This window comes from Simochromis diagramma, unplaced genomic scaffold, assembly GCF_900408965.1.
Source record: "Simochromis diagramma unplaced genomic scaffold, fSimDia1.1 OVJJ01000816.1, whole genome shotgun sequence".
Taxonomy (NCBI): Eukaryota; Metazoa; Chordata; class Actinopteri; order Cichliformes; family Cichlidae; genus Simochromis; species Simochromis diagramma.
This window is the reverse complement of record NW_024386908.1, coordinates 604501-627365: the sequence shown is the minus strand read 5'-3', so window position 1 is coordinate 627365 and position 22865 is coordinate 604501. Positions and strand designations below refer to the sequence as shown.

General features: G+C 42.3%; 2 protein-coding genes across 9 annotated transcripts in view; both read left to right on the top strand.

Moving 5' to 3' along the window:
- zgc:101100 (uncharacterized protein LOC445169 homolog) lies at window positions 1-2195 on the top strand. Its single transcript, XM_040034956.1, has 4 exons — window positions 1-94; window positions 725-897; window positions 1376-1551; window positions 1687-2195. The coding sequence occupies exons 1-4, from the start codon at window positions 36-38 to the stop codon at window positions 2170-2172; spliced, it is 894 nt and encodes a 297-aa protein (XP_039890890.1). The 5' UTR covers window positions 1-35; the 3' UTR covers window positions 2173-2195.
- Window positions 2196-3503: 1308 nt separating this feature from the next.
- The window catches only part of csnk1g2b (casein kinase 1, gamma 2b), a 39430-nt gene continuing 20068 nt past the window's right edge, over window positions 3504-22865 (top strand). For 3 of the 8 annotated variants that reach the window (XM_040034955.1, XM_040034952.1, XM_040034947.1), the window contains exons 1-2: window positions 3504-3630; window positions 6298-7073. In XM_040034955.1, coding sequence (XP_039890889.1) covers window positions 6846-7073 — 228 coding nt within the window. In that variant the 5' untranslated portion in view covers window positions 3504-3630; window positions 6298-6845. Of the gene's footprint in view, window positions 3631-3746; window positions 3873-3928; window positions 4037-4072; window positions 4194-4500; window positions 4611-6297; window positions 7074-22865 lie in introns of those variants that run through there. The other 5 variants (XM_040034953.1, XM_040034948.1, XM_040034950.1 and 2 more) reach the window with 5 other exon arrangements.

The following is a 22865-nucleotide window of genomic DNA, read 5'->3' as shown; positions in this document are numbered from 1 at the left end:
AACCTGGACTACCGTTTACTGGCCGACCTGTGTGCATGCGTAAAGACGCACTTGGAGCTGGATCTCACGGTTCTGCTTTGGATTCGGGTATCAGGTAAAAATAAAAGAAAGGAGGAGATTTGAGTAACGTCTTAACCCGGATAGCAACTTACTATTCTAGTTTAGCTTCCTGGCTGCGTGATGATATCACTGAATTTACGAGCTAAGACTTTTGAGCTCTAAACTGCGAGTTAAACGGCAGTCAAAACAGAAATGGCTCTAAAGCAGAAGCAGAAGTGATAACCCACGAGTGCCGACGTGATCCTAGATCCGTTCACACTGATATCACTATTATCGAAAGAGGCAATTATACCGTTTTATCTGCTTTGACCCGTTTACGCCCAGAACTTCAGATTCTGTTACACCAGCGTAAATAATGACGTCATTTCAGAGAAATCAGTGGAGTTTATATCAATAGAGTTTATGCTCATTCTCTCTCAGATTTGATTACAATAAAAAAAATAATATGGTCTTTTATTAATTTATAATAAGACAAGTGTCGCCGTGTTCCCATTTAATTAGTAGTTAATTCGTTTGGAGAGGAGCTGGCGGTGATGTGGAGACTTAAACTCTGGATTTTCGATTAATCTTAACTTCGCTTCGGTGGGCAGTTATTGTATCGATACCACAGTAAAGGGGAAAAACGCACAATCTTGAAGGTAATGAAGTCTCTCTGTTTCTTCAGGTTCAGCATGAACTCCTTGAATTTCTGCGGGACGTCCAGCGGCGGCGTGTACCCCTTCCACGGAGTTAACTCCATGCTGGTGGACCTGCGCCACCAGATGGCGGAGCAGTACCACGCATACTCTGCAGCAGGTCCCACAGTGCACACACTCACTGTGGCGGAGAGGCTGGCAGGTGGGTCAGTCACCACGGTGGGATTACTTTTTTCTTTTTCTCACAATGTACATCCATCTTTTACAGCACAGCATATATCAATAACTACAGTTACTTTCAGATTAATAACACAAATTATGATCGATATTGAGCCTCAGGGAAGCAGTCTCGTTGCTGCATGATTATAATGTAATCTTTATAATGTAATATTTACAAAAACATCAATATAAGTATATTTTATAGTGCTGGGTAAATTTATAGTGCTATTTGTTTAAATATTTGTACAGTGTGAGAAAAAGATATGTTTGTCCAGTACAGAAAACACAGTGAATTCCATCCCAAACTCATAGTGACCCATTTAAACCTGGTGCTTAAGAATTATTCCTGGTTTAAGTGACTGTCGTTGTCCTTTTGATATTGTTGACATTTTTGTTGATCCTCTGTAAGTTGCTGAAAACGTGCCTGAAGTGATGTGCTGCTCCCATTTTCTTCCTGCCAGAGCTCATCCTCGAGGCTCGCTATGGCAACCAGCAGAAGCAGCGCCGCAGCCGCACTGCATTCACAGTGTCGCAGCTGCAGGCTCTGGAGAAAGCCTTCCAGCAGACGCAGTACCCAGATGTTGGCATGAGAGAGAGGCTGGCTGTTTGTATAAACCTGCCCGAGGCTCGCATTCAGGTGAGAGCACACCTCAAGTATAATCTTAAAATAAAAATGCATGTTTAACTTTGAGGGTCACTGCATTAAGCTTTAATAGTGTTAAAACACCTCACTTATTTGTGGCGCATCGGTCGTCCTGTCTTCCTCATCCAGGTGTGGTTCAAGAACAGGAGGGCAAAGTTTCGTAAAGGTCAACGATGCTCCCCTCTGTCCAGAGACCAGAGTCTGGAGGAAGCTCCACATCACAGCAAAGCAGGACACGAGGACATCAAGGCTAGAGACAAACAGGACATCACCTTATCGTGCGGTGACAGGAGCATCCCACCGGCGCCTCCTCCTCCTCCTGATGTGACCAAAAGCAGGGATTTAGACTCTGACACCTCACAGTGCCCCCTACGACTTCCCTCTCCTCCGCTTTTCCCCTTCATGGCAGGAGAGTGTTACAGTCACACACCTCACCAGCCAGTTGTAGGAGTGCTGTCCACTGAGCTTGCCTTCCCTCCGGTGTTCTGGCCCGTCATACAGCAGCACAGCTCCACCCTCGGGATTCCTACATTGTCACTTACAAAAAACTGTAGCGTCTCCCTTCAGACTCCTTGCTCTAGTAAAGCAGTGCAACATCCGCATCTGGGGCTGTAAGTGATGTGGACCCCTGAAGCAGTCCTGTGAGAGACAAACCTGAAAGCTGCTGAAAGTATACGTTTATATTCTGTGAGTCTCACCTGTCTGCATAAACGGATGTAACACTCTGTACTTTCACAGTTCATTTTTCCTAATCTGCTCAGCGCTATATAGCTTGTTACACTGCTAAGTACTAGGATTAGGGGTAGACAATTAAAAAACATAGCAAAAGCATTTGGAAAAAGTCATTTTGTAACTGAGCACTGAAGCATAGAAATGTTAAATAAAATCACTGGCACCTGCTCTTTCTATTATTTATTTTGGACTCAGAGTTCTCTTTCAAGAGAGGATTATGGTATAGACCATAGCCAGGAAAACAGTGGAACTGTTGGAAATGAAGTGTGAGTAGCTTGGAAAGAAAAGCGACTGGACTTCTTTAAGCTCTTTCTGAACTATAGAAGCTTCACGGCTGAGAGGTGAAACGTCTTCAAGAAACTTAAAGAAGTCCAGTCGCTTTTCTTTCCAAGCACCTTAGACTACAATGGCCTGGGTGACTGAGAACCTACTCAGACATTTTGGAAATGAAGTTAAAACTCTGATATTTCCAGTGGTTTTTAAAAAAAAAAGAAGCAAGTACAAATACCAGCTCACGTTGAGGTATTCGTACTGTGAGGATTTTATGTAACTTTTAACTTCTGATCCAAGATTTTCAGCACTTTTCACTCCACTACCTTTGCTAGACAGTTTCAGTCACTTACATGTAAATTATCCCATAATTCAGGAAATATGTTGTAATTATTGTAAACTGTTGTAAATTGTACATACAGTTAGTAAAATTGTATATTTGTCTTTTTTCCATTAAAATATTTTAAAATCTAAGTGATGTTTGACATGAATTAATTATTAATAACAATAATTAGTACCAATTATCATTATTATTATTACCATTGCGTTATTGCCTCAGTCACAACGGACTGAATAGCTTGAAGGACTTTTACAACCTAATGTATGCTTCAACTATATGCTCCCTGTTTATCTGTAAAGGAGTATTTTTACAGAGTGTAAAAGGGTTGGTACTACACTGTAAATTACAGTGTAGTATCAGTACTAGTACGTTTTAAAAGGACGGTAGTAGTAGATGTTCGCCGGGCTGAGCAGCTCTACACTTGCAGCATGTTAGTTTCAGTTTTACCGGTGGTGCACATGTGTCAATCAAAAGCAACCGGTCTGGTCTGGAGCACGTAGTCGGGGAGCTACGATCGCCTGATGTTTCTGGTTATTCACCAAAGCGGTTGCGCCGGTTTTCCAGCGTAGCGCCGTGTGGCGTGAGCCCGGGTGACGCTGTGCAGTTAAGGGAGGCTTAAAGAGACAACAGTGAAATCATAGCAACTTGAGGACAAGAGGCACCAGACGAGGAAGATAGCGACGAACGCAGAACCATGACTTCGACTGCGTTTCGATAGCTAACATTTAAAGGTAACGATTCTTCCGTGACAGGGCTTCATTCCCAGCGGCTGTTTTTCAAAACGCCGCAACGCAGTTTATTAACGTGCCTGGTGTGCTAGCTTGCTAAATGACTAGCTTGAGAGCTAAGCGGTAAGAGATCCCGGGCTGCCGTTGGTGTGCATTCGCTTGTTTAGGATTAAGGAGTTGCCCGGCAGTGGTCCGGGTAATGGCTGTAGCTGTTATCTGAACTAACATGAAAGCGACATTCTGAGGTGACTCAAAGATATATATATATAGTTATATTATAGTATTTTTTTCAGTCGATAATATTTGTAACAGCCTCGCTTGGGACGTTATTTTTCGGTTATTAAGCATTTACTAACTAGCCACGTATATGTAGCTCAGGAAATGTCAGTCAATGAATATTTGATTCTCGGTAAGGCTTCGACTTATTTAATTTGAATGTGTTTGCTAACAGGTTGCCCGTGTTGTTGTGATACTGTGTTGTTAACAAATTGGCTAGCGTTACATCGTCGGCTGGGTTTTTTTTTTTTAAGCAGACGTTGGGCCAAGAGGATCGGTGTTTTTGGCAGGTACGAGCTAGGTTAGCTTAATTCAACTGTGTGACATGTTGGCTTAACAACAACTTGAAATTAAATGTTTACATTCACTTACCGTTAATTCTTAATTAAATAGTCAAGCTGGCTACGACTGAAGGATGTCAAGCTAACTCGGGCTTCCTAGCCAGTGCTACGATAGCTTTAGAGTATCTGGCCTTGCCCGCCGAGCCAGCAAGTGTAATGTTACAGAGCCTTTCTTAAAGCTCATACCGACGGTATTCACTTTTTTAAAACGGCGTTTTCCATTTATCGTTCTTTATGGGGAAACAAATCGGCTAACAAGTATAGAAAGCGAGTCTTTGGGTTGTCCGAAACTAACGCTAAATGACAGCTGTTAAGACAGTAGCAACTTAGCAACTAGCTATCATTAACCTAAGCTAAAAAAGGAAGGTAAGTGACGAGGGAAAATTTGCCATTCCGGTTTGGTTACCGCTGCTCATTTGCATTTTGGGGTATTCTGTGGGTGTTTGTGTTCGTATTTACACGGTTTGAAACGGTCCTGCTAGTGTTATTGCTAGTTAGCTTTATGAAACTGGCCTTAGGGACATTATCTGGCTTAGGGAGGTTTCTTTTGGAGGGGGATCATTCATAAATGGACTGTCTTTGTGCTTCCAAATACCTTCTCAATACGTGAAATATGTCGCTGTTCGCTTTGCATGTTTTTAACAACTCTATAGTATGTCAAATAGCTGTCATGGGAAAAACAATGCACCACTTCCTTAAATGGGACAGACTGAAAACATGGGCAGCCTACGGAAAGTTAACCAAGACAGCAAGATACTGAGGTCATTGGTGTTTTTCAGAAATATTCCCATACTTGCCCAATGTCCTTACATCATGTTGTTATTTTAAATGTGTTGATAGTGTATTGGCCTCTGGCAGCTTGAAAAATGAAGTGCCTCACATAATGCACTCTACCATTCCAGGAGCTGCTGTCATCTTTTGGCATGCACAAGCTGATAAGTTTTACTCCGTCATATAGTGTTCATCTTATCTCGTGACCGGCAAGGCTAGTTTCGCCACAATTCCTGTAGTAAGTGTCACCATATGCAAAGCAACCTAGGTATATATATAATATAGTGCTTTGTTTTTCTCATTGTAGTCTTTGGAATGAATTCTGCATTGGCCAGAGTCACTTTGACAAATGTGTCGTTGTAGTAAAGACGTATTTAAACACAAAAAATTACTCGCTCATCCCTAGCAAACTTCTACCTGATGATACTGTGTTTTTTATCTTGTGATGGTCAGACACGGCTGAGCTAGCTGTGGACTAGACTGTTTCTGAATCTTTCCAATAATGTTGTCCAGTGATGCAAATGTTGTGATTAGATGAAGCATTACAGCAGTCATTGATCTGTGTAAGTGCCTTTCCATAGGAAAGAGTAGCTGCCCCAAGCTAGCGCCTGCATTACCTGCTCTCTTCAGCAACATCTTAGATCATGGACATGACGGAGTGGCTCTGTGCAGAGACGCCTGCGTGTGGTTGTGAAAGACGACAACAAGATGGTTATTTAGCAGTATTAGCTATGTTGGTCTTCATTATAAACACACAGCACATTGTTACATGGTTTCTTTTAGAATATTTTACCTGTAATTTCTCATGTCTGAGGTCAACAGTTCTCCTCGTATTGATTCCTTTATTGAATTTGCTTTGCGTTAGTCTGCATAAAGATCTCATTTCAGCCGTAGTAAGGAACAGCCACTGTAGATATAATGTGAAACTCATGCAAAAGGCTTGAGTTTGTTTGTTTGTTTTCCCTGTCGAAAATGTTAATTTCATAAAGGCCCAAGTGTTGCTGGAACAAGTTGTGATTAATTTGCTAAATTTACCAGCATTTTTACCATTTTTAATTGTTTTGTAGATGGTTTGTAAAGTTATGGCAGGTACCTGCCATTGCAGAGCTTTTATTTCTGCAATTACAGTCCAAATTGTCCATCTCTAAACAAGCTAATTTCTGTTGTAAGCGTGAGTAATGATTGGGTTGTGTGTAAATGATGGCCTGGGCTCTTAGTCGAGACAATACCAAAATACATCACAACCTATGGACTGATTTCTGGCCATGTTTTTCTTTTTCAGATAACAAACCAACATCACCCCAGACTGTTCGTTCCTGCTGTCAGTGTAATTCCGGGTTGCCCGCTAAGCTGTGGCCCTGCATCATGGAGAGCGTCCAAAGTGTCACTGAAGGCTGACCAGAAGGAATGAGGCACTCCAGGAGATGTTCCCAAGTGGCCTTGTGGATGCAGTAGTTGCGTTTCCGAGTGCTTTTTTATGACTAGTGTTGCATGTGTGTCTTTGGACACATCCTAACATCACCTGCCTATTTGTCAGGCGGGGACATGATGCTCTGAGACTGGAGTGGAGAAACGCACAACAAAGAAGCCCCTCTGGTAAACGAAGAAAAAGGGGAAAAAGCTGTCCAATAGACACACGGGTCCATTCGGCTGCAGTTTTGGCTCATTTAAGCGTCTTCTGAACCGCTTCGCATTTTAACAGCAACACCTTTCCTCTGTCCTGTGAGGCGTCTCCCCCCCCCTCCCTAAAACAGTCTCCATTGTCATTGGAGTTTCTATGGTTTGCATGGCTGGAAAATAACCGTGGAGAGGCCAGGGTATCACAAGCTTATGGATTTTGACAAGAGAGGGGGCAAGGGAGAGACAGAGGAAGGGAAAAAGATGTCTAAGACAACAAGCAGCAGGCCTGGACATGGGGGCAGGAGTACAGGGAGCAATTCTGGAGTTCTTATGGTTGGTCCAAACTTCCGCGTGGGTAAAAAAATTGGCTGTGGAAACTTTGGAGAACTGCGGCTGGGAAAAAATCTCTATACTAACGAATATGTGGCCATTAAGTTGGTAAGTATCTCTTGAACTATCTCTTGAAATTGAAAACAAAAACCTACTGTTCCAGGTGTCCTCAAATAACTTATTCTGATAAATCTCTATTGTGAAAAGTTATTATCTTAATTACAGCCCAGTTTCATTGTGCACTTGACTGTTTGAGAGTGAGATACACAGGAAGTAAATAAGAACAATCAGACGGGGCCCTTTTCCCACGACCTGCTCTTGTATGCTTTTGAGTCAGCTGTCCTCTGGATGAGGTGAAGAAACTGCGACTGAAAGAACATTTTTCTTAAGTGCATTTCAGTGTTTGTTTGTTTGTTTGTTTCTTTACTAACCTTTGTCACTTCATGCACAGTAGCAATTCTTGTAAAGATCATTTTTACACTTCCTTCCCTTTCACCAATTTCTTCGTCATTAGAATAATGTTAATTCATTTGTAGGCCCTTATTAAATAATCCCACACAGGCCTTAAGCTCAGTCAGTAGTGTACTTGCTTTGTGTCAGCATGAACGGTGTTTTTTTTTTTTTTTCCCCAGCGGCACTGGTTTAGTAGCTTTCAAACAGACTGTGAAAACCACATGAAATGTCAAGGCCTGTTTGTTTTCTGATTGCTTGATTCTGGGGCAGCCTGTGACAGCTCAGCCATTTCCTCAGCACTTCAACTTTTCTCTTCACCATAAATTTGTTGCCACTTGTACCACTTTGATGTTTGAAATCTGTTTTTCCCCTGAAATTTGGTCAGTCTAGAAGAAGAGGTCTAACTCTCATTCTAGGTAGGTGTTAATACTGAAGCTGTTGGGGCTAGGCATATGATTTATATATGATTAACGTTAACGTTTCTGTCTCTGAGGGAGGTCGTTATCTCTGAATGGGTATTAACTAAAGGTTGTGCTAACCACTAGAAGGCAGAGGTTAGCAAACAGCTGTAATTGCAGTCCTCCTCTTGTCTGAAGTCTTTAATTGTGCTTGGTGCCTCTCCCCCTCTGCCTGTGAACCCTCCCATCTGTTTGGGTATTTTTATCCCCATGGTGTCCAGCTATATCTGGATCTGGCATTAGGGCTGTAACACCACTATGTGGATCTCGTGGCTACTGGACCCAACATCTCCGACTGTAAAATAACAACAGGGTGAAGTCTGCCAAAGGGCTCATCAGACCCGACTTGACTCTGTAGACTCGGGGTTATTAAGGACTTTTTTTGTTTTGTTGTTGATGTGTATTTTCATGTTGTTTTTAGAGTTAAAATTACGACTTCTTTTGCTTCCTTTCAGGTTCACTATCGTTCTCTTTTGTAGGCGTACATTTTCAGCATCAGTGTTATTACTGGGCTTTTATTTATCTGATATTTTAGAAAGACACAGAAAACCAGCAACATGTAACAGTAAAATTACAGTTGATGTTTTGTGTTTGCACATGTGTAGCTTTGGGTGAGTTTGTTGGCAGGTTGTGTACGTATGGGTATAGAAGAAAGGACAGACACGGGAAAGAAAATTCAGTGAATACATTAAAAAAATAAAAAAAACCCACACACACACACTGCTGTTTCGTGGCATCTTAGGTTCATTCCCAGAGATGGGAATACCCTAATAGTAGAGCCAGGATGGGTCAGGACACTTAACAGCTGGCACAGCTCTGGGCATTACTGGCGTTGACATGAAGGCTTCTCCCTTCACCCAGACTGCAGATAGTTTCCCGTCCACTTGTTTCTGTCTGTCCCTGATCTCACAGCTCTCCGGGGTAACCCCGTGAGTGTCACTGCCTGTCAAGTAGGGTATCTGATTTGTCAGAGGCTGTTGCTGAGCATTTCCTGGCAGACTAAAACAAATAACAGTCCTGTTATCTATGAACATAAGTTAGACATGAGTTGTATATTGTCGTTTTATCACAGATTTCATTGATCACTGTAAAAATTACAAAATCAGAAAATATGCTGTTTGTTACATGTATCAATCTGTCAATCAGTTTTCAAACAGTTCACTAATTGTTTAGTATATAAATGTCACATGAAACATATCAGATGTTCTCATGCTGCTTGTTTACTGAGCCTCTGACTTAGTAACACAAATGTTATTAAATATGTGTTTAAAAAAAAAAGTAGAATTTTTTTTTTTTGCATTTGAATGGTATGAAAAAAAGATTAAAGTGTGCTTATTCTGCTTTGCTAAGTACTCCTTGCAGGTCTATTATAGACTTTAATATAGACTAGAGCCTGATTTAATGGTGCATTTTGGACAACATCTCTTGGAGAAACTCTGATATACAGTAATGGGTAGATGAGAAAACGAAGACAGAGGGAGAGTGTGTAATATAAATTTCTTTATGCCCGGTCGAGTGAAGATTGTTGTTTTACCAAGAAACTAATAAAACTTTTTTCTTGGGATAACAAATATAATCTGGTTGATGAAAGTAGTTTTTAATCTGCTTTGTTGTAACAACCAATTTTAAATGCTAAGCTCTGAAGGATGGCATGTAATGATTAGTGAGTCTTTGGCTGGTACTGTTGTTTGCTGTGTTTGGCTGGGTATTTTGGTGGCACCTCTGTGAATCAAAGTAAAAAGGTGAATGTCAGTCTCACCCTGCTTTGCCACCTAATAGCAGAGACAGAGATAGAGTTGGTATGGTATGAAAGGTCTGTGCACTCGATCCACTGCCAGAGGATCGAGAATTGCTTTAAACGTTGCTGCAGAGAGAAGCTGCTAAGTGCTGAAAGGTCGTCTTTGTTGGCAGGCCTTGTGGACACACAGTAGGTCAGTCTTTGGTTCAGCTGGGTGCTTTCTCACACTGGCAAGTGCCTACGTGTTGGAGGCAGGACTGTACAGACGCTGCTGTAAGTACACTGCAGGCTTCACTCCCAAGGGGAGATCCCAGAGTCTTAAAGAAACAAAACCATTAAATGTCTGCTTGCTGTTGTGGCTTACTGTACACACTAGCCACCCGTCAGGCTTTACTGAGAGGGGAAAGTGACACATCATCTCCATCAGAACGTTTTCGTCTAATCCTTTCTATCCATGAGGCATTTTACAGATTTTCATTTTAATACTGCTGTCTTGATGTAGCACTCGCTCTGTCTTACCATCTGTAGTTAATTGTTTTTCGAGAGGTCTTCAACCCCCTCTCAACCACTTCCCTTAGTTTTTGCGTACATTTTTGTTAGGATGTCTACCAGTCCACTTTGAACAGACTTTTGAGTTACAATCTTTGCAGTTTGGTTTTAATTCTAATCCCTTTTGATGTAGCTGGTTGTTTATCGACAGATAGGAATGGCCTGTGATACTTTCCGCCTTCAGAACTGGTATTGCCAGTAATGAATCAAATAAATGAAGTCTCCTCTTTGTGGTCATGACTACCTTTAGCTATGACAAATGTCTGTAATATCTCCTGAACGCAGGAGGAGAGTAATAAGTAGTGTGGTGCTGATACTTATTGTACAGCCAATGCCTCCCTATAGCTCAGTGAGAGGGGGCTGATGTTGGATGGCCATCTAGGGAGATGAACACAGTAAACACAGCATCCTACTGTGCATTGTGTGCCAGCCACGTGCATGCAGAGGAGTATTTTATGTAGACGGTGCTTGTTAAAGACAGACACATTTCAGATGTGGGGGGGAAACAACATTTGTTTTGAGGAATAGAAAGACACCATATGAATTTATAAACTAGGGCTAGTTATAGTCAAATCTACAAGTTGGATAAAGTACAAAATGTCTGATTGGTGCATGTGCTTTGCTGATGTCTCTGCCTTTTATACTTGAACACGATGCCTATCAAGAAACACTGTAAAGCTATTGTGGCGTTTATAAAAAAAAAAAAAAAAAAAAAAAAAAAAAATAAATACGCTGTTTTTTTTTTTTTTTTTTTTTTTTTTTTTTTTTTTCACTGTGCAAAAAGACAGAGTGCATATTGTTATTTAGGGAAATGATCTAGCTGAGTGCATTATGCAAGTTTTAGACAGCCTTATTAGATAGCTTAGTCTGAGTCAAATAGCAGCAAAAAACAACCTTAATCTGTGGTAAATCTGCAGTTCCCCCATCAGCGCCAGAGTGTTTTATTATACTTTATTTATTTATTTTTGTTTATGGATGGCAAATTTGGAGTGTCACTGCTTCCTTCCTTTCCACTAAGTAACTTATACAAGGACAAACGGAGTGAGAAGCAGCATGGTTGTTGGGACTGCATTATGTTCAGGCTGCTAGACAGCCAAGTACAAACGAAAGCTCATATCTATTTGTATGTGGCTGAGGCACTGATAATACTGAGCAGATGTTCACTCTGTTGGAAACAAAAAAGTCATTTAATGTTACTTTACGTATTTCACTAAATGTTTTGCTTCCAGCGAGGACCAGTATACACTGGTAACTACAAGGGATGACCATTGTAAGCATAAATACTATCTGATACTCGCTGTGAAATATTTTAGTTATTTATTTTGTGGTTTTATATATCACCATACCACATATAATTCATCGGTCTGATATCTGGTTGTCGAGGTGATGTTCTGTTTTTGTTGGGTAACAATGCGTTCTTTGTGTGTTACAGAATGTAGTAGGGGTGGTAGTTTACATACAAGTGCTGGTAAACTCCAGGATGTAGAGATTGTAGTACAACAAATAGTCTCACAAAATATTTGATCTATTAAAGAACTTGTCTGTTTGAAAATGACCATGCCTAGCATGCTCTGTGAAGGTCCAACTATAGCATGGTCGATTATATACCTTACTCCTTTTTTTTTCTTTTTTCTTTTCAAATCCAAGTTTGAAATCATGTTTGGTGAACAGATGATTGTCTCCGGTTGACTCTTTTATGTTCTGTGGCTGAGTCACCGGTGCAGAGGCATATGAGTGAGGCGGTGTATCTGAGTGAAGCCAGTCACAGTGCTGGGTCAGTCGTGATGGAAATCTGAGGGGTTGGATCCAACTCTCTTGTCTGCCTCCCACTGAATCATGATAAGCAGCTCTCGTTGCGGTCTAGTTCAGCAGCTTACACCAGCTCGCCATGAGGCAGTTGTCGAAAAACTTTGAAGGAACAAAAGCTCTATCAGCATGTTTGTCAGGAATTCAAGTGACATCTTGACGCTTTAGCTTTGGCTCTCTAGAGTGCATGCTGGGCAGACTGAGTTAAAAGATCCTTGGATGTCAACAGTATGTAAAAGACTACCTTTAGTCAGCTAGCTAATCCTCTAATGCAGGGGTGGGCAATTCCAGGCCTCGAGGGCCGGTGTCCTGCAGGGTTTAGATCTCACCTTGGGTCAACACACCTGAATCACATGATTAGTTCGTTACCAGGCCTCTGGAGAACTGCAGGAGCTAATTTAGCCATTTAAATCGGCTGTGTTGGTTCAAGGACACATCTAAAACCTGCAGGGACACCAGCCCTCGAGGCCTGGAGTTGCCCACCCCTGCTCAAATGAATCGGTAGCCGGCAGCAACACAGTGCATTCATGCAGACTCACATTTGATGTTTGTCAAGATTTTGTCACAGGCATAAAAGCTGCACAGGAATGTCTGTGTCTTAAATGTTGGTGTTTTTTATAGAAGTACATAAAACACTGACACTGCAAAATCGTGACAGCATAAAAAATAGGTTTGAATATGGTGTATGGGCGTGTGTGCCTGTGGAGCAGTGAGTGCTGTGTAATTGTAGCTTCTAAGTGCACATCCTGGTTCAAACCAAAGCACTAGTCACATTTTCCATTCAGCTGTTTCAGGAGTTACACTCGAGAGTCCATCGCCAAATTACATGCAATGTTCAATCATCACCAGTTTCTCACATTTTGCTCCTTTTTGGTCACTGCCGTGAATGCATGCTTCACCGCTCTGCCTTGACTTTCTTTACAGGATTGTAATTGAGGTGGTACACAAGAGCCAAAATAACCAAACCAGAATCAGATGATGGTCATTTGAAAAGACCTAGAGCCAGACTGACCTCAGGTCGGTCTATTTCTGAGAGTTTGCTTTGCAAGAGAAGGGGGCAAAGCTCGAGTTCAGAGTTAAAGCTGCTCGATGCCATGTAGGAAATTCAGATATGCCGCCGTATTGCTGGGGCTTAACAGGATCTAGGGCAAATGATTAGGAAAGGGACACTGAGTCATTTTTCTTTCGTGTTGACTGTAGTTAAGCTCGTCAGCTTTGAAATGAAACTACAGGCTCTTTAAATCTATTGAAAAATTTTGTCATATCAGGGAATTAAAATATAATAAGTGTAAATAAAATACAGTAAGGACTGCTGATTGTTTTCTGTTTTGCATTGCACTGTTACACACACACACACACACATCAGCTGTGTGTGTGTGTGTTTTTAAGATGTTATAAACAATGATCAGCTGAAATTCTAGCTAGGCTTTATTTACACAACTTGTGGCTACAGTTTCAGAGTTAAACAAACAAGGCTATGCAATTCAGCGTATCAAACTTTGGCCATGACTCGGTCCCGTAAAAGACAAAGGAGACTTCCTATTAAGGTTCATGTCAGTGGAACAACCCATGACTGTGTAGATCACTGCGTAATATGTTTTTCCTGCTCTGTCTGACTTTGACATGTTTTAAATGCGCACAGAATTGTCAGAAGCTATAAGCCATAACCGTAATATAAAATTAGGGAAAGCAGTTTATGGTTGCAGTAAATGGCATCTTATAACCACCTCAAAGCCTGATAATAATAGATATTGAACGCTAATTCCTGCTAAGGTCATCTTGACTCTTGATAATAACATTACATGGTTGTGTTTCTCAATTCATTCAGCTGTGCCACACCTGTCACAGAGCCACTCCTTAACACAGGCAGTAATTCAGTTGGAATATAGTGTACACGGGTCAGAGGCCACCACTCCTTTACTGTACTCGTGTGCATAAAGAAGTGTTTCTTGACTTTGTCCGTAATGTTCTTCTTCACCTCTTACATTTAAAAAGAATCTTTCTAAGGAAGAAGATTCTTTGGGATGAAATGAATGTCTAAATCTGGCTGATCCCAGCACTTCCTGATTGCCGCACTCGGTTTTGGGAAACAGCTGATGATTCCATCTGGGCATGTTAAATTTGAGCTGAAACAGGAGAAGAGCTGGCCACCGGCCAGCTGTTGCCCTCGAACACCGCTGACTTCTTAAAACCACCTTCTAACCTCTAGCTTGAATTGAGAGAATCTAAGCACACCTCAGCCATTTGTCTGAGGCCTACGGTGATCCATTAGCACAACTAAAGTGAGTGTGATGGCTTGGAAATAAAGATGCACTCTGTTGACATTTGTGTTCCTCTGTCTAAGATGAGATGAGTCACATTGTCAGTTTCATATTTTGAAATGGTTTACTGGGAGCCAAGCAAAGGTCAGCATCTATTCTGAGCCTTATGCATAATGCTGGGTCTGGTCCCTGGACATAGGCATACATATGCAATGTCATCGTGGCTGAACAACAGATATTTATTTATGAATTACATTACATCCGTGCAGCTGTTGCTTCATCAGTCAATTTTAAGTGTATGATATTGTTCACGGGGGTCAAGGCGCAATCTCTTTTATTTAATGAATATGACATGATATGTCTTTGCAGCTGAATATGTCAGCTGTAAAAATAATCGTTTAACACCATATAACTGGTGTTCAAAATGAATACAAAATATTTATTTTAAATCTAAATTTATTGTAAGTTGATGCTACATGTGCAACCAAAACAACTTGCTGTCTTTTTTGGTGATTTCAGCTATAATTTTATTTTATTCTGCTGTAATCTGGTGGTTGTCACTTTACCCAGTCCCAGAGGCCAGAGCTGATGTTTCTCGGCTGTGTGGAAATGGAGATCAGATTTAGCCCAGATGACATCATATGCAGATGGTTAATCCCAGAAAAAGGACTTTGTGTGGTGCTGACGGTCTGCTCTGTCTACAAGTCTTTGGAGTCCATGAAAAGTTATAATGCAGAAACCAGCAACTGATCGCTGATGACATAATTGTATATTTGTACAAGCTTCAAGTGTTTTGCTCTTTAAGGGTCATCCTTCAAATGGCATGTAACATTTAAACTCGGTGCCATTCGCAGGCTGTTGTAGCTGCAGGATTTGAGGCTCTAAGGGATGTTTTTGTGTTGATATCAACAAGTCTGTAACCTTTTTAGTGTTGAGCTGCAGCTAGTAGTTATTTATAGCTGTTTCAGTTCCCATCTTGCCCATTATAGGGTGTCTTCAGTAGTTAGACTGAAGACACCCTATAATGAAGCTGCTTCAGTGTTGTGTCTGAATGGCTGTCATGCTTTTGGAAAATCTACTCCTACTTTCTTGCTTGTGAAGTTGTTTATAAGGATTTGGTTTGTCAGAACGAGATAAAGCTGTCACAATCTACAGCTCTGGGTTAGTTTCCTTTCTTTATTTAGGGTTTGGTATCATAAATTTAACAGCTTAGATGTAATGTCAGCAGCAAACTATTGTGTGGCCTTTTTAACACACAGAGTACACCAGTCAGCCAGGAGAACTACAATCAGGGAAAGATAAATGAAACAACACTGCTAACACCTTTAGGGTGCTTCCAGTATGCTGTGATTATTAATTTAACGTGGTCCACTGATGAACAGTTGTTGAGTTGGCAGCTGGGTCAATGGTGCCAAGGCTCCCTGATGTGTGTGGGGAGGAAAGGCCTGGCCCATGTGTTCTGATCCCACAGAGCTGGCCATTGATTAATCAGAAGCTCAGGGTTCAGTTTCCTGGGGTTCAACTAGGCCAAGGTCCTGAAGCACTTTGAGTGGCCAGTAAGAGTAAGACACTAAAACTGACTGTTTTCTGTATATTAAGTCTTTCTTTTGTTCTAACTTTAGGAATGTGCCTAATAGAGCCCTGTATTTTGTTACTCCACTAAAGATAGAATAGAATTCAACTTTATTGTCATTGCACATGCACAGGTACAGGGCAACGAAATGCAGTTTGCATCCATCCAGAAGTGCTTTAGCCATGATATAGATATATTACAATATATATTAGCAATAATATAGATATGTAAGTATATTACAGAAATGGGTCTATTATGGTATGTTATAATGTACACGGTGTGAAGTATGTTATGAATATTCTATAACTATAAGTACGTACAGGCTGTAGTGAGTACAAGCTATGTACAGGATATGAACAGGATATAAATATGAAATAAAAAAACTATACAGAAATATGAGATATACAGTTATACAGAAATGTGAACTATGCAAGTTATAAACAGTTGTAGGATTAAAAATTATTGTATGTACAGAATGATTATTTACACAGAACTATACAGTAGTGCAGTTAAGATAAGTGAGATATGTGGATAATTTCTACAGAGGTATATAAAGTGCTAGTGCTTGTGAGTGGTGGTTCAGTCCATGTTTTTATTGTGTGTTTGAGGGTACAGTTGTCCATTGTGTGTGTAGGTGGTTGTGGGTGTGTGTATGTTCAATCCATGAGTTTAACGTGGGTCAGATGTCAGGAGGCAGAGTTCAGGAGTCTGACAGCTGTGGGGAAGAAGCTGTTCCGGTACCTGGTGGTTTTAAAGATAGCATAGCACCTCTGTGCCCTTTTTAAACACACAAAATGCCCCCATCACCTGACCATTAACCCATCAGAAAGAATCTAGAGCAGAAAACTGCTGCTGGTCTGACAGGCATATATTGGTGTGAACTTCTGTTATTTTGCTAGACTTGGAATATGAATTGTGGTCCGAGCTGTCGCAGAGTCTGTATGCCACGTGAGCCCAGTAAACCTGAAGGGCTGTTTGGGGGCTCTGTCTTTAAATGCTGGTGTCACTTCTAATGTGGGTTCCTCGGTCCTCATATATAATATAGATAGAGTGTGTACAGGTGTGTGGGTGGGTGGGGTGAAGGACCCTTTTCAATCTGTGGATCAGCTGAGTATACATTTAAGACAATGAAAACCTACTATTGTATTCCTTCCGCCATAGTGCTTTTGCCCTGCCCAGTCACGCTACAGGATGGCTCCCATTCTGAGCATGCCCAGTAAGCCCAGGAAGCAGATTTGAAAAGAAAAAAATCTTGATTTGTGCAGGAAGCTGAGAAGAATCCTTGTCATATACAGAGATGTTACATCAGACAATTGTAGCTCGGCCCTGGTCATTCACACAACCATAGCTTAGCCCATCTGCTGGGAATAGAGATGACTCTTAAGTACGTAAAGCTGCCATAAGCCTCTGTTTCCTATTGTAAGCTGTTTTAAAGGGTCCTGCGGGTTGGTGCCATCTGTTTTTGCCCCTTATTTATATATTGAATATATTCTCTCCCTCTCCTCCCTGGCATGGCCTGACATGTGTGAGAGACCCGCTCCACCTCCCAGAGCAGTCACACGTCTTCTCCCTCAGGCTTCCACTCCTTTTTATTGCCTCCTCAGTTTCTACTCACTAGCTCTGTGCTTTTCTGTACATTTTTTTTCTTTGAAGAATTGCAGAAAAATATGTATGTGATGACTCTGAGATCAGCCAAAGGCTTATCCCATCATCATATGTTCTAGAAAACTATGCGTATAGTTCTTTTTCAAAGAAGGGTTTTCCATGTGCTTATTAATATACTATGTTTACATTTGTACACTGTGCAAAAGTCTTGAGCCACCCCTCATTTCTTTATATTTTGCTTCTAAGGAGCCAGGCTTGCTCAAAAGTGCTCTTCAGTCTTTCTGGAGGCCTTTCAAAGTTTTTTCTAAGGACACTGAATGATTGTTTGTATCTGAGAAATATTTCTTTTTGTTAAATTACTTCACAGAGATATGAATCACTGGACACTTTGTTACTACAAGCCTGTCACAACAACACATAATTGTTCCTATTTATTTAGTTGAATCTACAAAAATGCCAAAGATGGTGCAGTTTGACCGGCACAATCCAGCGGTTTTCCACCAGCAAGGTGATACCCAAAGACCTGTTAGCCGTAAACTTGGCATATCATATCACATCATATCATATCATATCACAGCATCATGTGTAATGTGTTCTAAATAAATTTCATGAAACTCGACAAATGGAGGACAAAAGAACTGCCTGGCTTAAGAGAACTACCGTAGATGTGCAGTCATGTCTCTAAGAAAGACTGACACAGGATCTGCCCCCCATTGTTCCATTTACTGAAACCTCATCAGAAATGAGTGAATAAAATCAGAGGACACAGATTTATGGAGTGATGAATCCAGATCTGAAATATTTTTAATAAAATCACCATCATTATGTGCAGAGTAGTCTTGGATAGAGCAGGGCGACCAAAAATATTTATCACGATATACATTTGAAAATTTGCGATAACGATATAACTGACGATATAATTGACACTAGACAAAATACTTTACAACTCCTCAACTTTATTAGTGCAAAAAAAAAAAACATCAATGTATTTTCACTTAAACAAGCAGCTGTTTTTTTTTTTTATGTGCATTAAAATAAATATAAAAATGTAACAGTGCAAATGCAAATTCCTCGCTGACAGTTTAACCAAAAGGCATTTCCAGTGGAAACTGGCCGACATATCCTCAGCATAACCATTTATAATATCCACAAAACTTAAAAAGAGGTTATACACACACAATACGGTAATATTATGTTGAAGCACAGTACGTATCACTCCGCGAGGCTCCGCCTACGATAGCCGTAATGCTCCGACAATCCATCAAGCGGTGCGGCTTCGTAGCTTAGCAAAGTCGTACTGAAACATTTAACAGATTTTTGAGCGCCGTGCACATAAGGTCACATGAGGTCAGTAAACACAACCAGAGTTCATACATAAGGCACACGGGATTATAAGGGGCTCTGTCGATTTTCAGAAAAATCAAAGGATTGATTTTAAGTGCGCCGTATTTTCCAAACAACACGGTAATAATGACGGCCCGCTAGCATGCGCTACCAAAAATAGTGCTTTGTTGTGTATCTGACGGACGAAAGCCAAACCAGTTCCACACCAGTGAAGCTGCAGCATTTTTACAAACCAGTTCAGATTCATCTGTTTCATTCAACGATCCGCTTTCGCTCTTCTCATTCTCCGTCGCCGCCATGTGCGTATGTAAACAAAGGCACCGCGCATGCACGTTTTACCCATATTCTATCGCGATATTTCATTTTCTTATCGTTGCCCAACATCACACCGGTATTACCGTGAATGGTATGATATGGTATGACAAAAAACATTTAATCCAAGATGGCGGCGCGTGAACAACGCGAGGCTCAGTGTCTCTCCAGAATCTGCTATTTAGCGGTTTTTTATCTACTTTTAACCGGATTATTCGTCCAGAATTGCTGTGCGTTGCTGACCTACAGCAGACAAGAGCTTCTGGACATCTGGACTCACAACTCCAACAGTTTTATCGCCGATCTCCGACTCATCCCAGAGATCTCCAGAACACCGGAGGCTGCCCACTCTCCCCGGCCGGGCGGAAGTGCACGCAGACGGCGCCGAGATCGTAAACAAAGGCGAGGTAGGCGCGGAGGGCTACGGGCTAAGCTAAAGCTAACACCACACCGGCTGCCTTTACCCAGTATTTTTCTCGCCAATGTCCGTTCTCTGGCAAACAAAATGGATGAGATACGGCTCTCCATCACTAACAACAGACGGATTATGGACTCAAATGTCATGTTTTTCACCGAAACATGGCTGAACAACAGCTGCCCGGACAATGCTATCGAGTTAGCAGGACGCCACACACACCGAGCCGACAGGCTAGCAGATGACTCCGGCAAGACCAGAGGTGGAGGTTTGTGCATTTATATTAACAATGCTTGGTGCATGAACTCCACTACTACTGAGAGTCACTGCTCACCTAATGCGGAGTTTTTAATGGTCAAATGCAGACCTTATTATCTCCCCAGAGAACTCACTTCTATCATACTCACTGCCGTGTATATACCCCCCAACGCTAATGCTAGGTTGGCCATGAAAGAACTTTCTGCAGCCATTAACAAACACCAGAATAAACACCCCGAGGCTGCTTTTATTGTTGCTGGCGACTTCAACCACACCAACTTAAAGACAGTCCTCCCCAGATTCCACCAACATGTCTCCTGCCACACCAGAGGAGACAAGACTTTAGACCATGTGTATTCCAACCTGGCTGGAGCCTACAAAGCCACACCCCTCCCCCACATTGGACAATCGGACCATCTCTCCCTGTTCCTCACACCTCGGTATTCACCACTCATCCAACGTGTGAAACCTGCTGTGAGGACAATTAAAGTGTGGCCAGAGGGGACAGACGCAGTGCTCCAGGACAGATTTAAAAACACAGACTGGAATATGTTCACCCACACAGACCTGGACCAGTACGCCTCATCTGTACTGGATTACATCTCCAAAACCACAGACAGTGTCACCACCCAGAAACGGATCACCATGTACCCCAACCAGAAGCCTTGGATGAACCGGGATGTTCGTCTCCTCCTGAAGGCCCGCAACACTGCCTTTAGGTCAGGAGATGCACACGCCTACAGTACAGCCAGGGCTAATCTAAAGAAGGGCATCAAAAAAGCCAAACACCATTACAAAAAGAAGGTAGAAGAACACTTCTCCAACTCCAACCCTCGACGCATGTGGCAAGGACTCCAGACCATCACAGACTACAGGACCACCAAACCCTCCCCCGCATCCTCTGATGTCTCCTTCCTCAACGAGCTCAACAACTTTTATGCTCGTTTTGAGCGAGGGAACCCCACAACCACAACCAAAGCAGACATGACGCCAGACCACCAACCTCTGACTCTCTCCCCCACCGATGTAGGAGCGGTGCTGAGCAGGATCAATGTCCACAAGGCTGCAGGCCCTGATGGCATCCCCGGGCGTGTTCTCAGAGCGTGTTCTGGGGAGCTTGCAGGAGTGCTCACAGACATATTCAATCTGTCCTTGGCCCACGCTGTGGTACCGGCCTGCTTCAAATCCACCTCCATCGTCCCGATACCCAAAAACTCCAACCCATCTTGCCTCAATGATTACCGCCCAGTAGCACTCACCCCCATCATCACTAAGTGCTTAGAGCGACTGGTCCTATCACACTTCAAATCCTGTCTCCCCCCCACCCTGGACCCCCACCAATTTGCATACCGCCAGAACAGGAGCACAGAGGATGCAGTCTCCATCGCAATGCACTCTGTCCTCTCACACCTGGACAACAACAACACCTACGCCAGAATGCTGTTTATAGACTTCAGTTCAGCATTCAATACAATCCACCCCTCACAACTCATCGGGAAACTGACAGACCTGGGCATCAGTTCCCTCATCTGCAAATGGTTACTGGACTTCCTGACCAACCGCCCCCAACATGTCCGGCTGGATAACCACTGCTCATCTACCATCACAATGAACACCGGTGTACCACAAGGCTGTGTGATGAGCCCTTTCCTCTACTCCCTCTTCACCCACGACTGCAGACCTGCTGATGGTTCCAACACCATCATTAAGTTTGCAGATGACACCACGGTGATTGGCCTCATCAGTGACAACGATGAGGCCGCCTACAGGGAAGAGGTGGATCGTCTGGCTGAGTGGTGCGACACAAACAACCTGCTGCTTAACACCGAGAAGACCAAGGAGCTCATCGTGGACTACAGGAGGAATGCTGACCCACATCCACCCATCCACATTAAGGGGACGGCTGTGGAGCGTGTGAGCAGCTTCAAGTTCCTGGGAGTCCACATCTCCGAGGATCTCACCTGGACGACCAACTGCTCCAAGCTGGTCAAGAAGGCTCACCAGCGCCTCTTCTTCTTGAGGACTCTGAGGAAGAACCACCTGTCCTCAGACATCCTGGTGAACTTCTATCGCTGCACCATCGAGAGCATCCTGACCAACTGTATAACAGTCTGGTACGGGAACTGCTCTGCCTCGGACCGGAAGGCGTTGCAGAGGGTCGTGAAAACTGCCCAGTGCATCGCCGGAGCACCACTTCCTGCCATAAAAGACATCTACAGGAAGCGGTGTCTGAAAAGGGCTGGGAAAATCATCAAAGACCCCAGTCACCCATCGCATGGACTCTTCACCCTCCTGCCCTCTGGGAGGCGCCACAGGAGCCTCCGGACTAAGACCACCAGGTACCGGAACAGCTTCTTCCCCACAGCTGTCAGACTCCTGAACTCTGCCTCCTGACATCTGACCCACGTTAAACTCATGGACTGAACATACACACACCCACAACCACCTACACACACACACAATGGACAACTGTACCCTCAAACACACAATAATAACATGGACTGAACCACCACTCACAACCACTAGCACCTCTGTAGAAACTATCTACACCCTCACTTATCTTAACTACACTACTGTATAGCTCTGTGTAAATAATCATTCTGTACATTCGATAATCTTTAATCCTACAACTGTTTACAACTTGCATAGTTCCCATTTCTGTATAGCTGTATATCTCAGATTCTGTAAAGTTATTTATTTCATATTCTGTATAGTTTTTCATATTTATATCCTGTTCATATCCTGTACATAGCTTGTACTCACTACAGCCTGTACATACTTATAGTTATAGAATATTCACAACATACTTCATACCGTGTACATTATAACATACCATAATAGACCCATTTCTGTAATATACTCACATATCTATATTATTGCTAATATATATTGTAATATATCTATATCACTAAAGCACTTCTGGATGGATGCAAACTGCATTTCGTTGCCCTGTACCTGTGCATGTGCAATGACAATAAAGTTGAATTCTATTCTATTCTATTCTATATGGCCCAGCCCTAGTGTTGGATCATGTTGACAAAGAGCAAAAGGTAGACAATTGAATGTCCTTCAAGAAGCCTGCATATGTATTCCTAAAGACTGCTTAAATGCTTTCTTTCTCAGCTGTT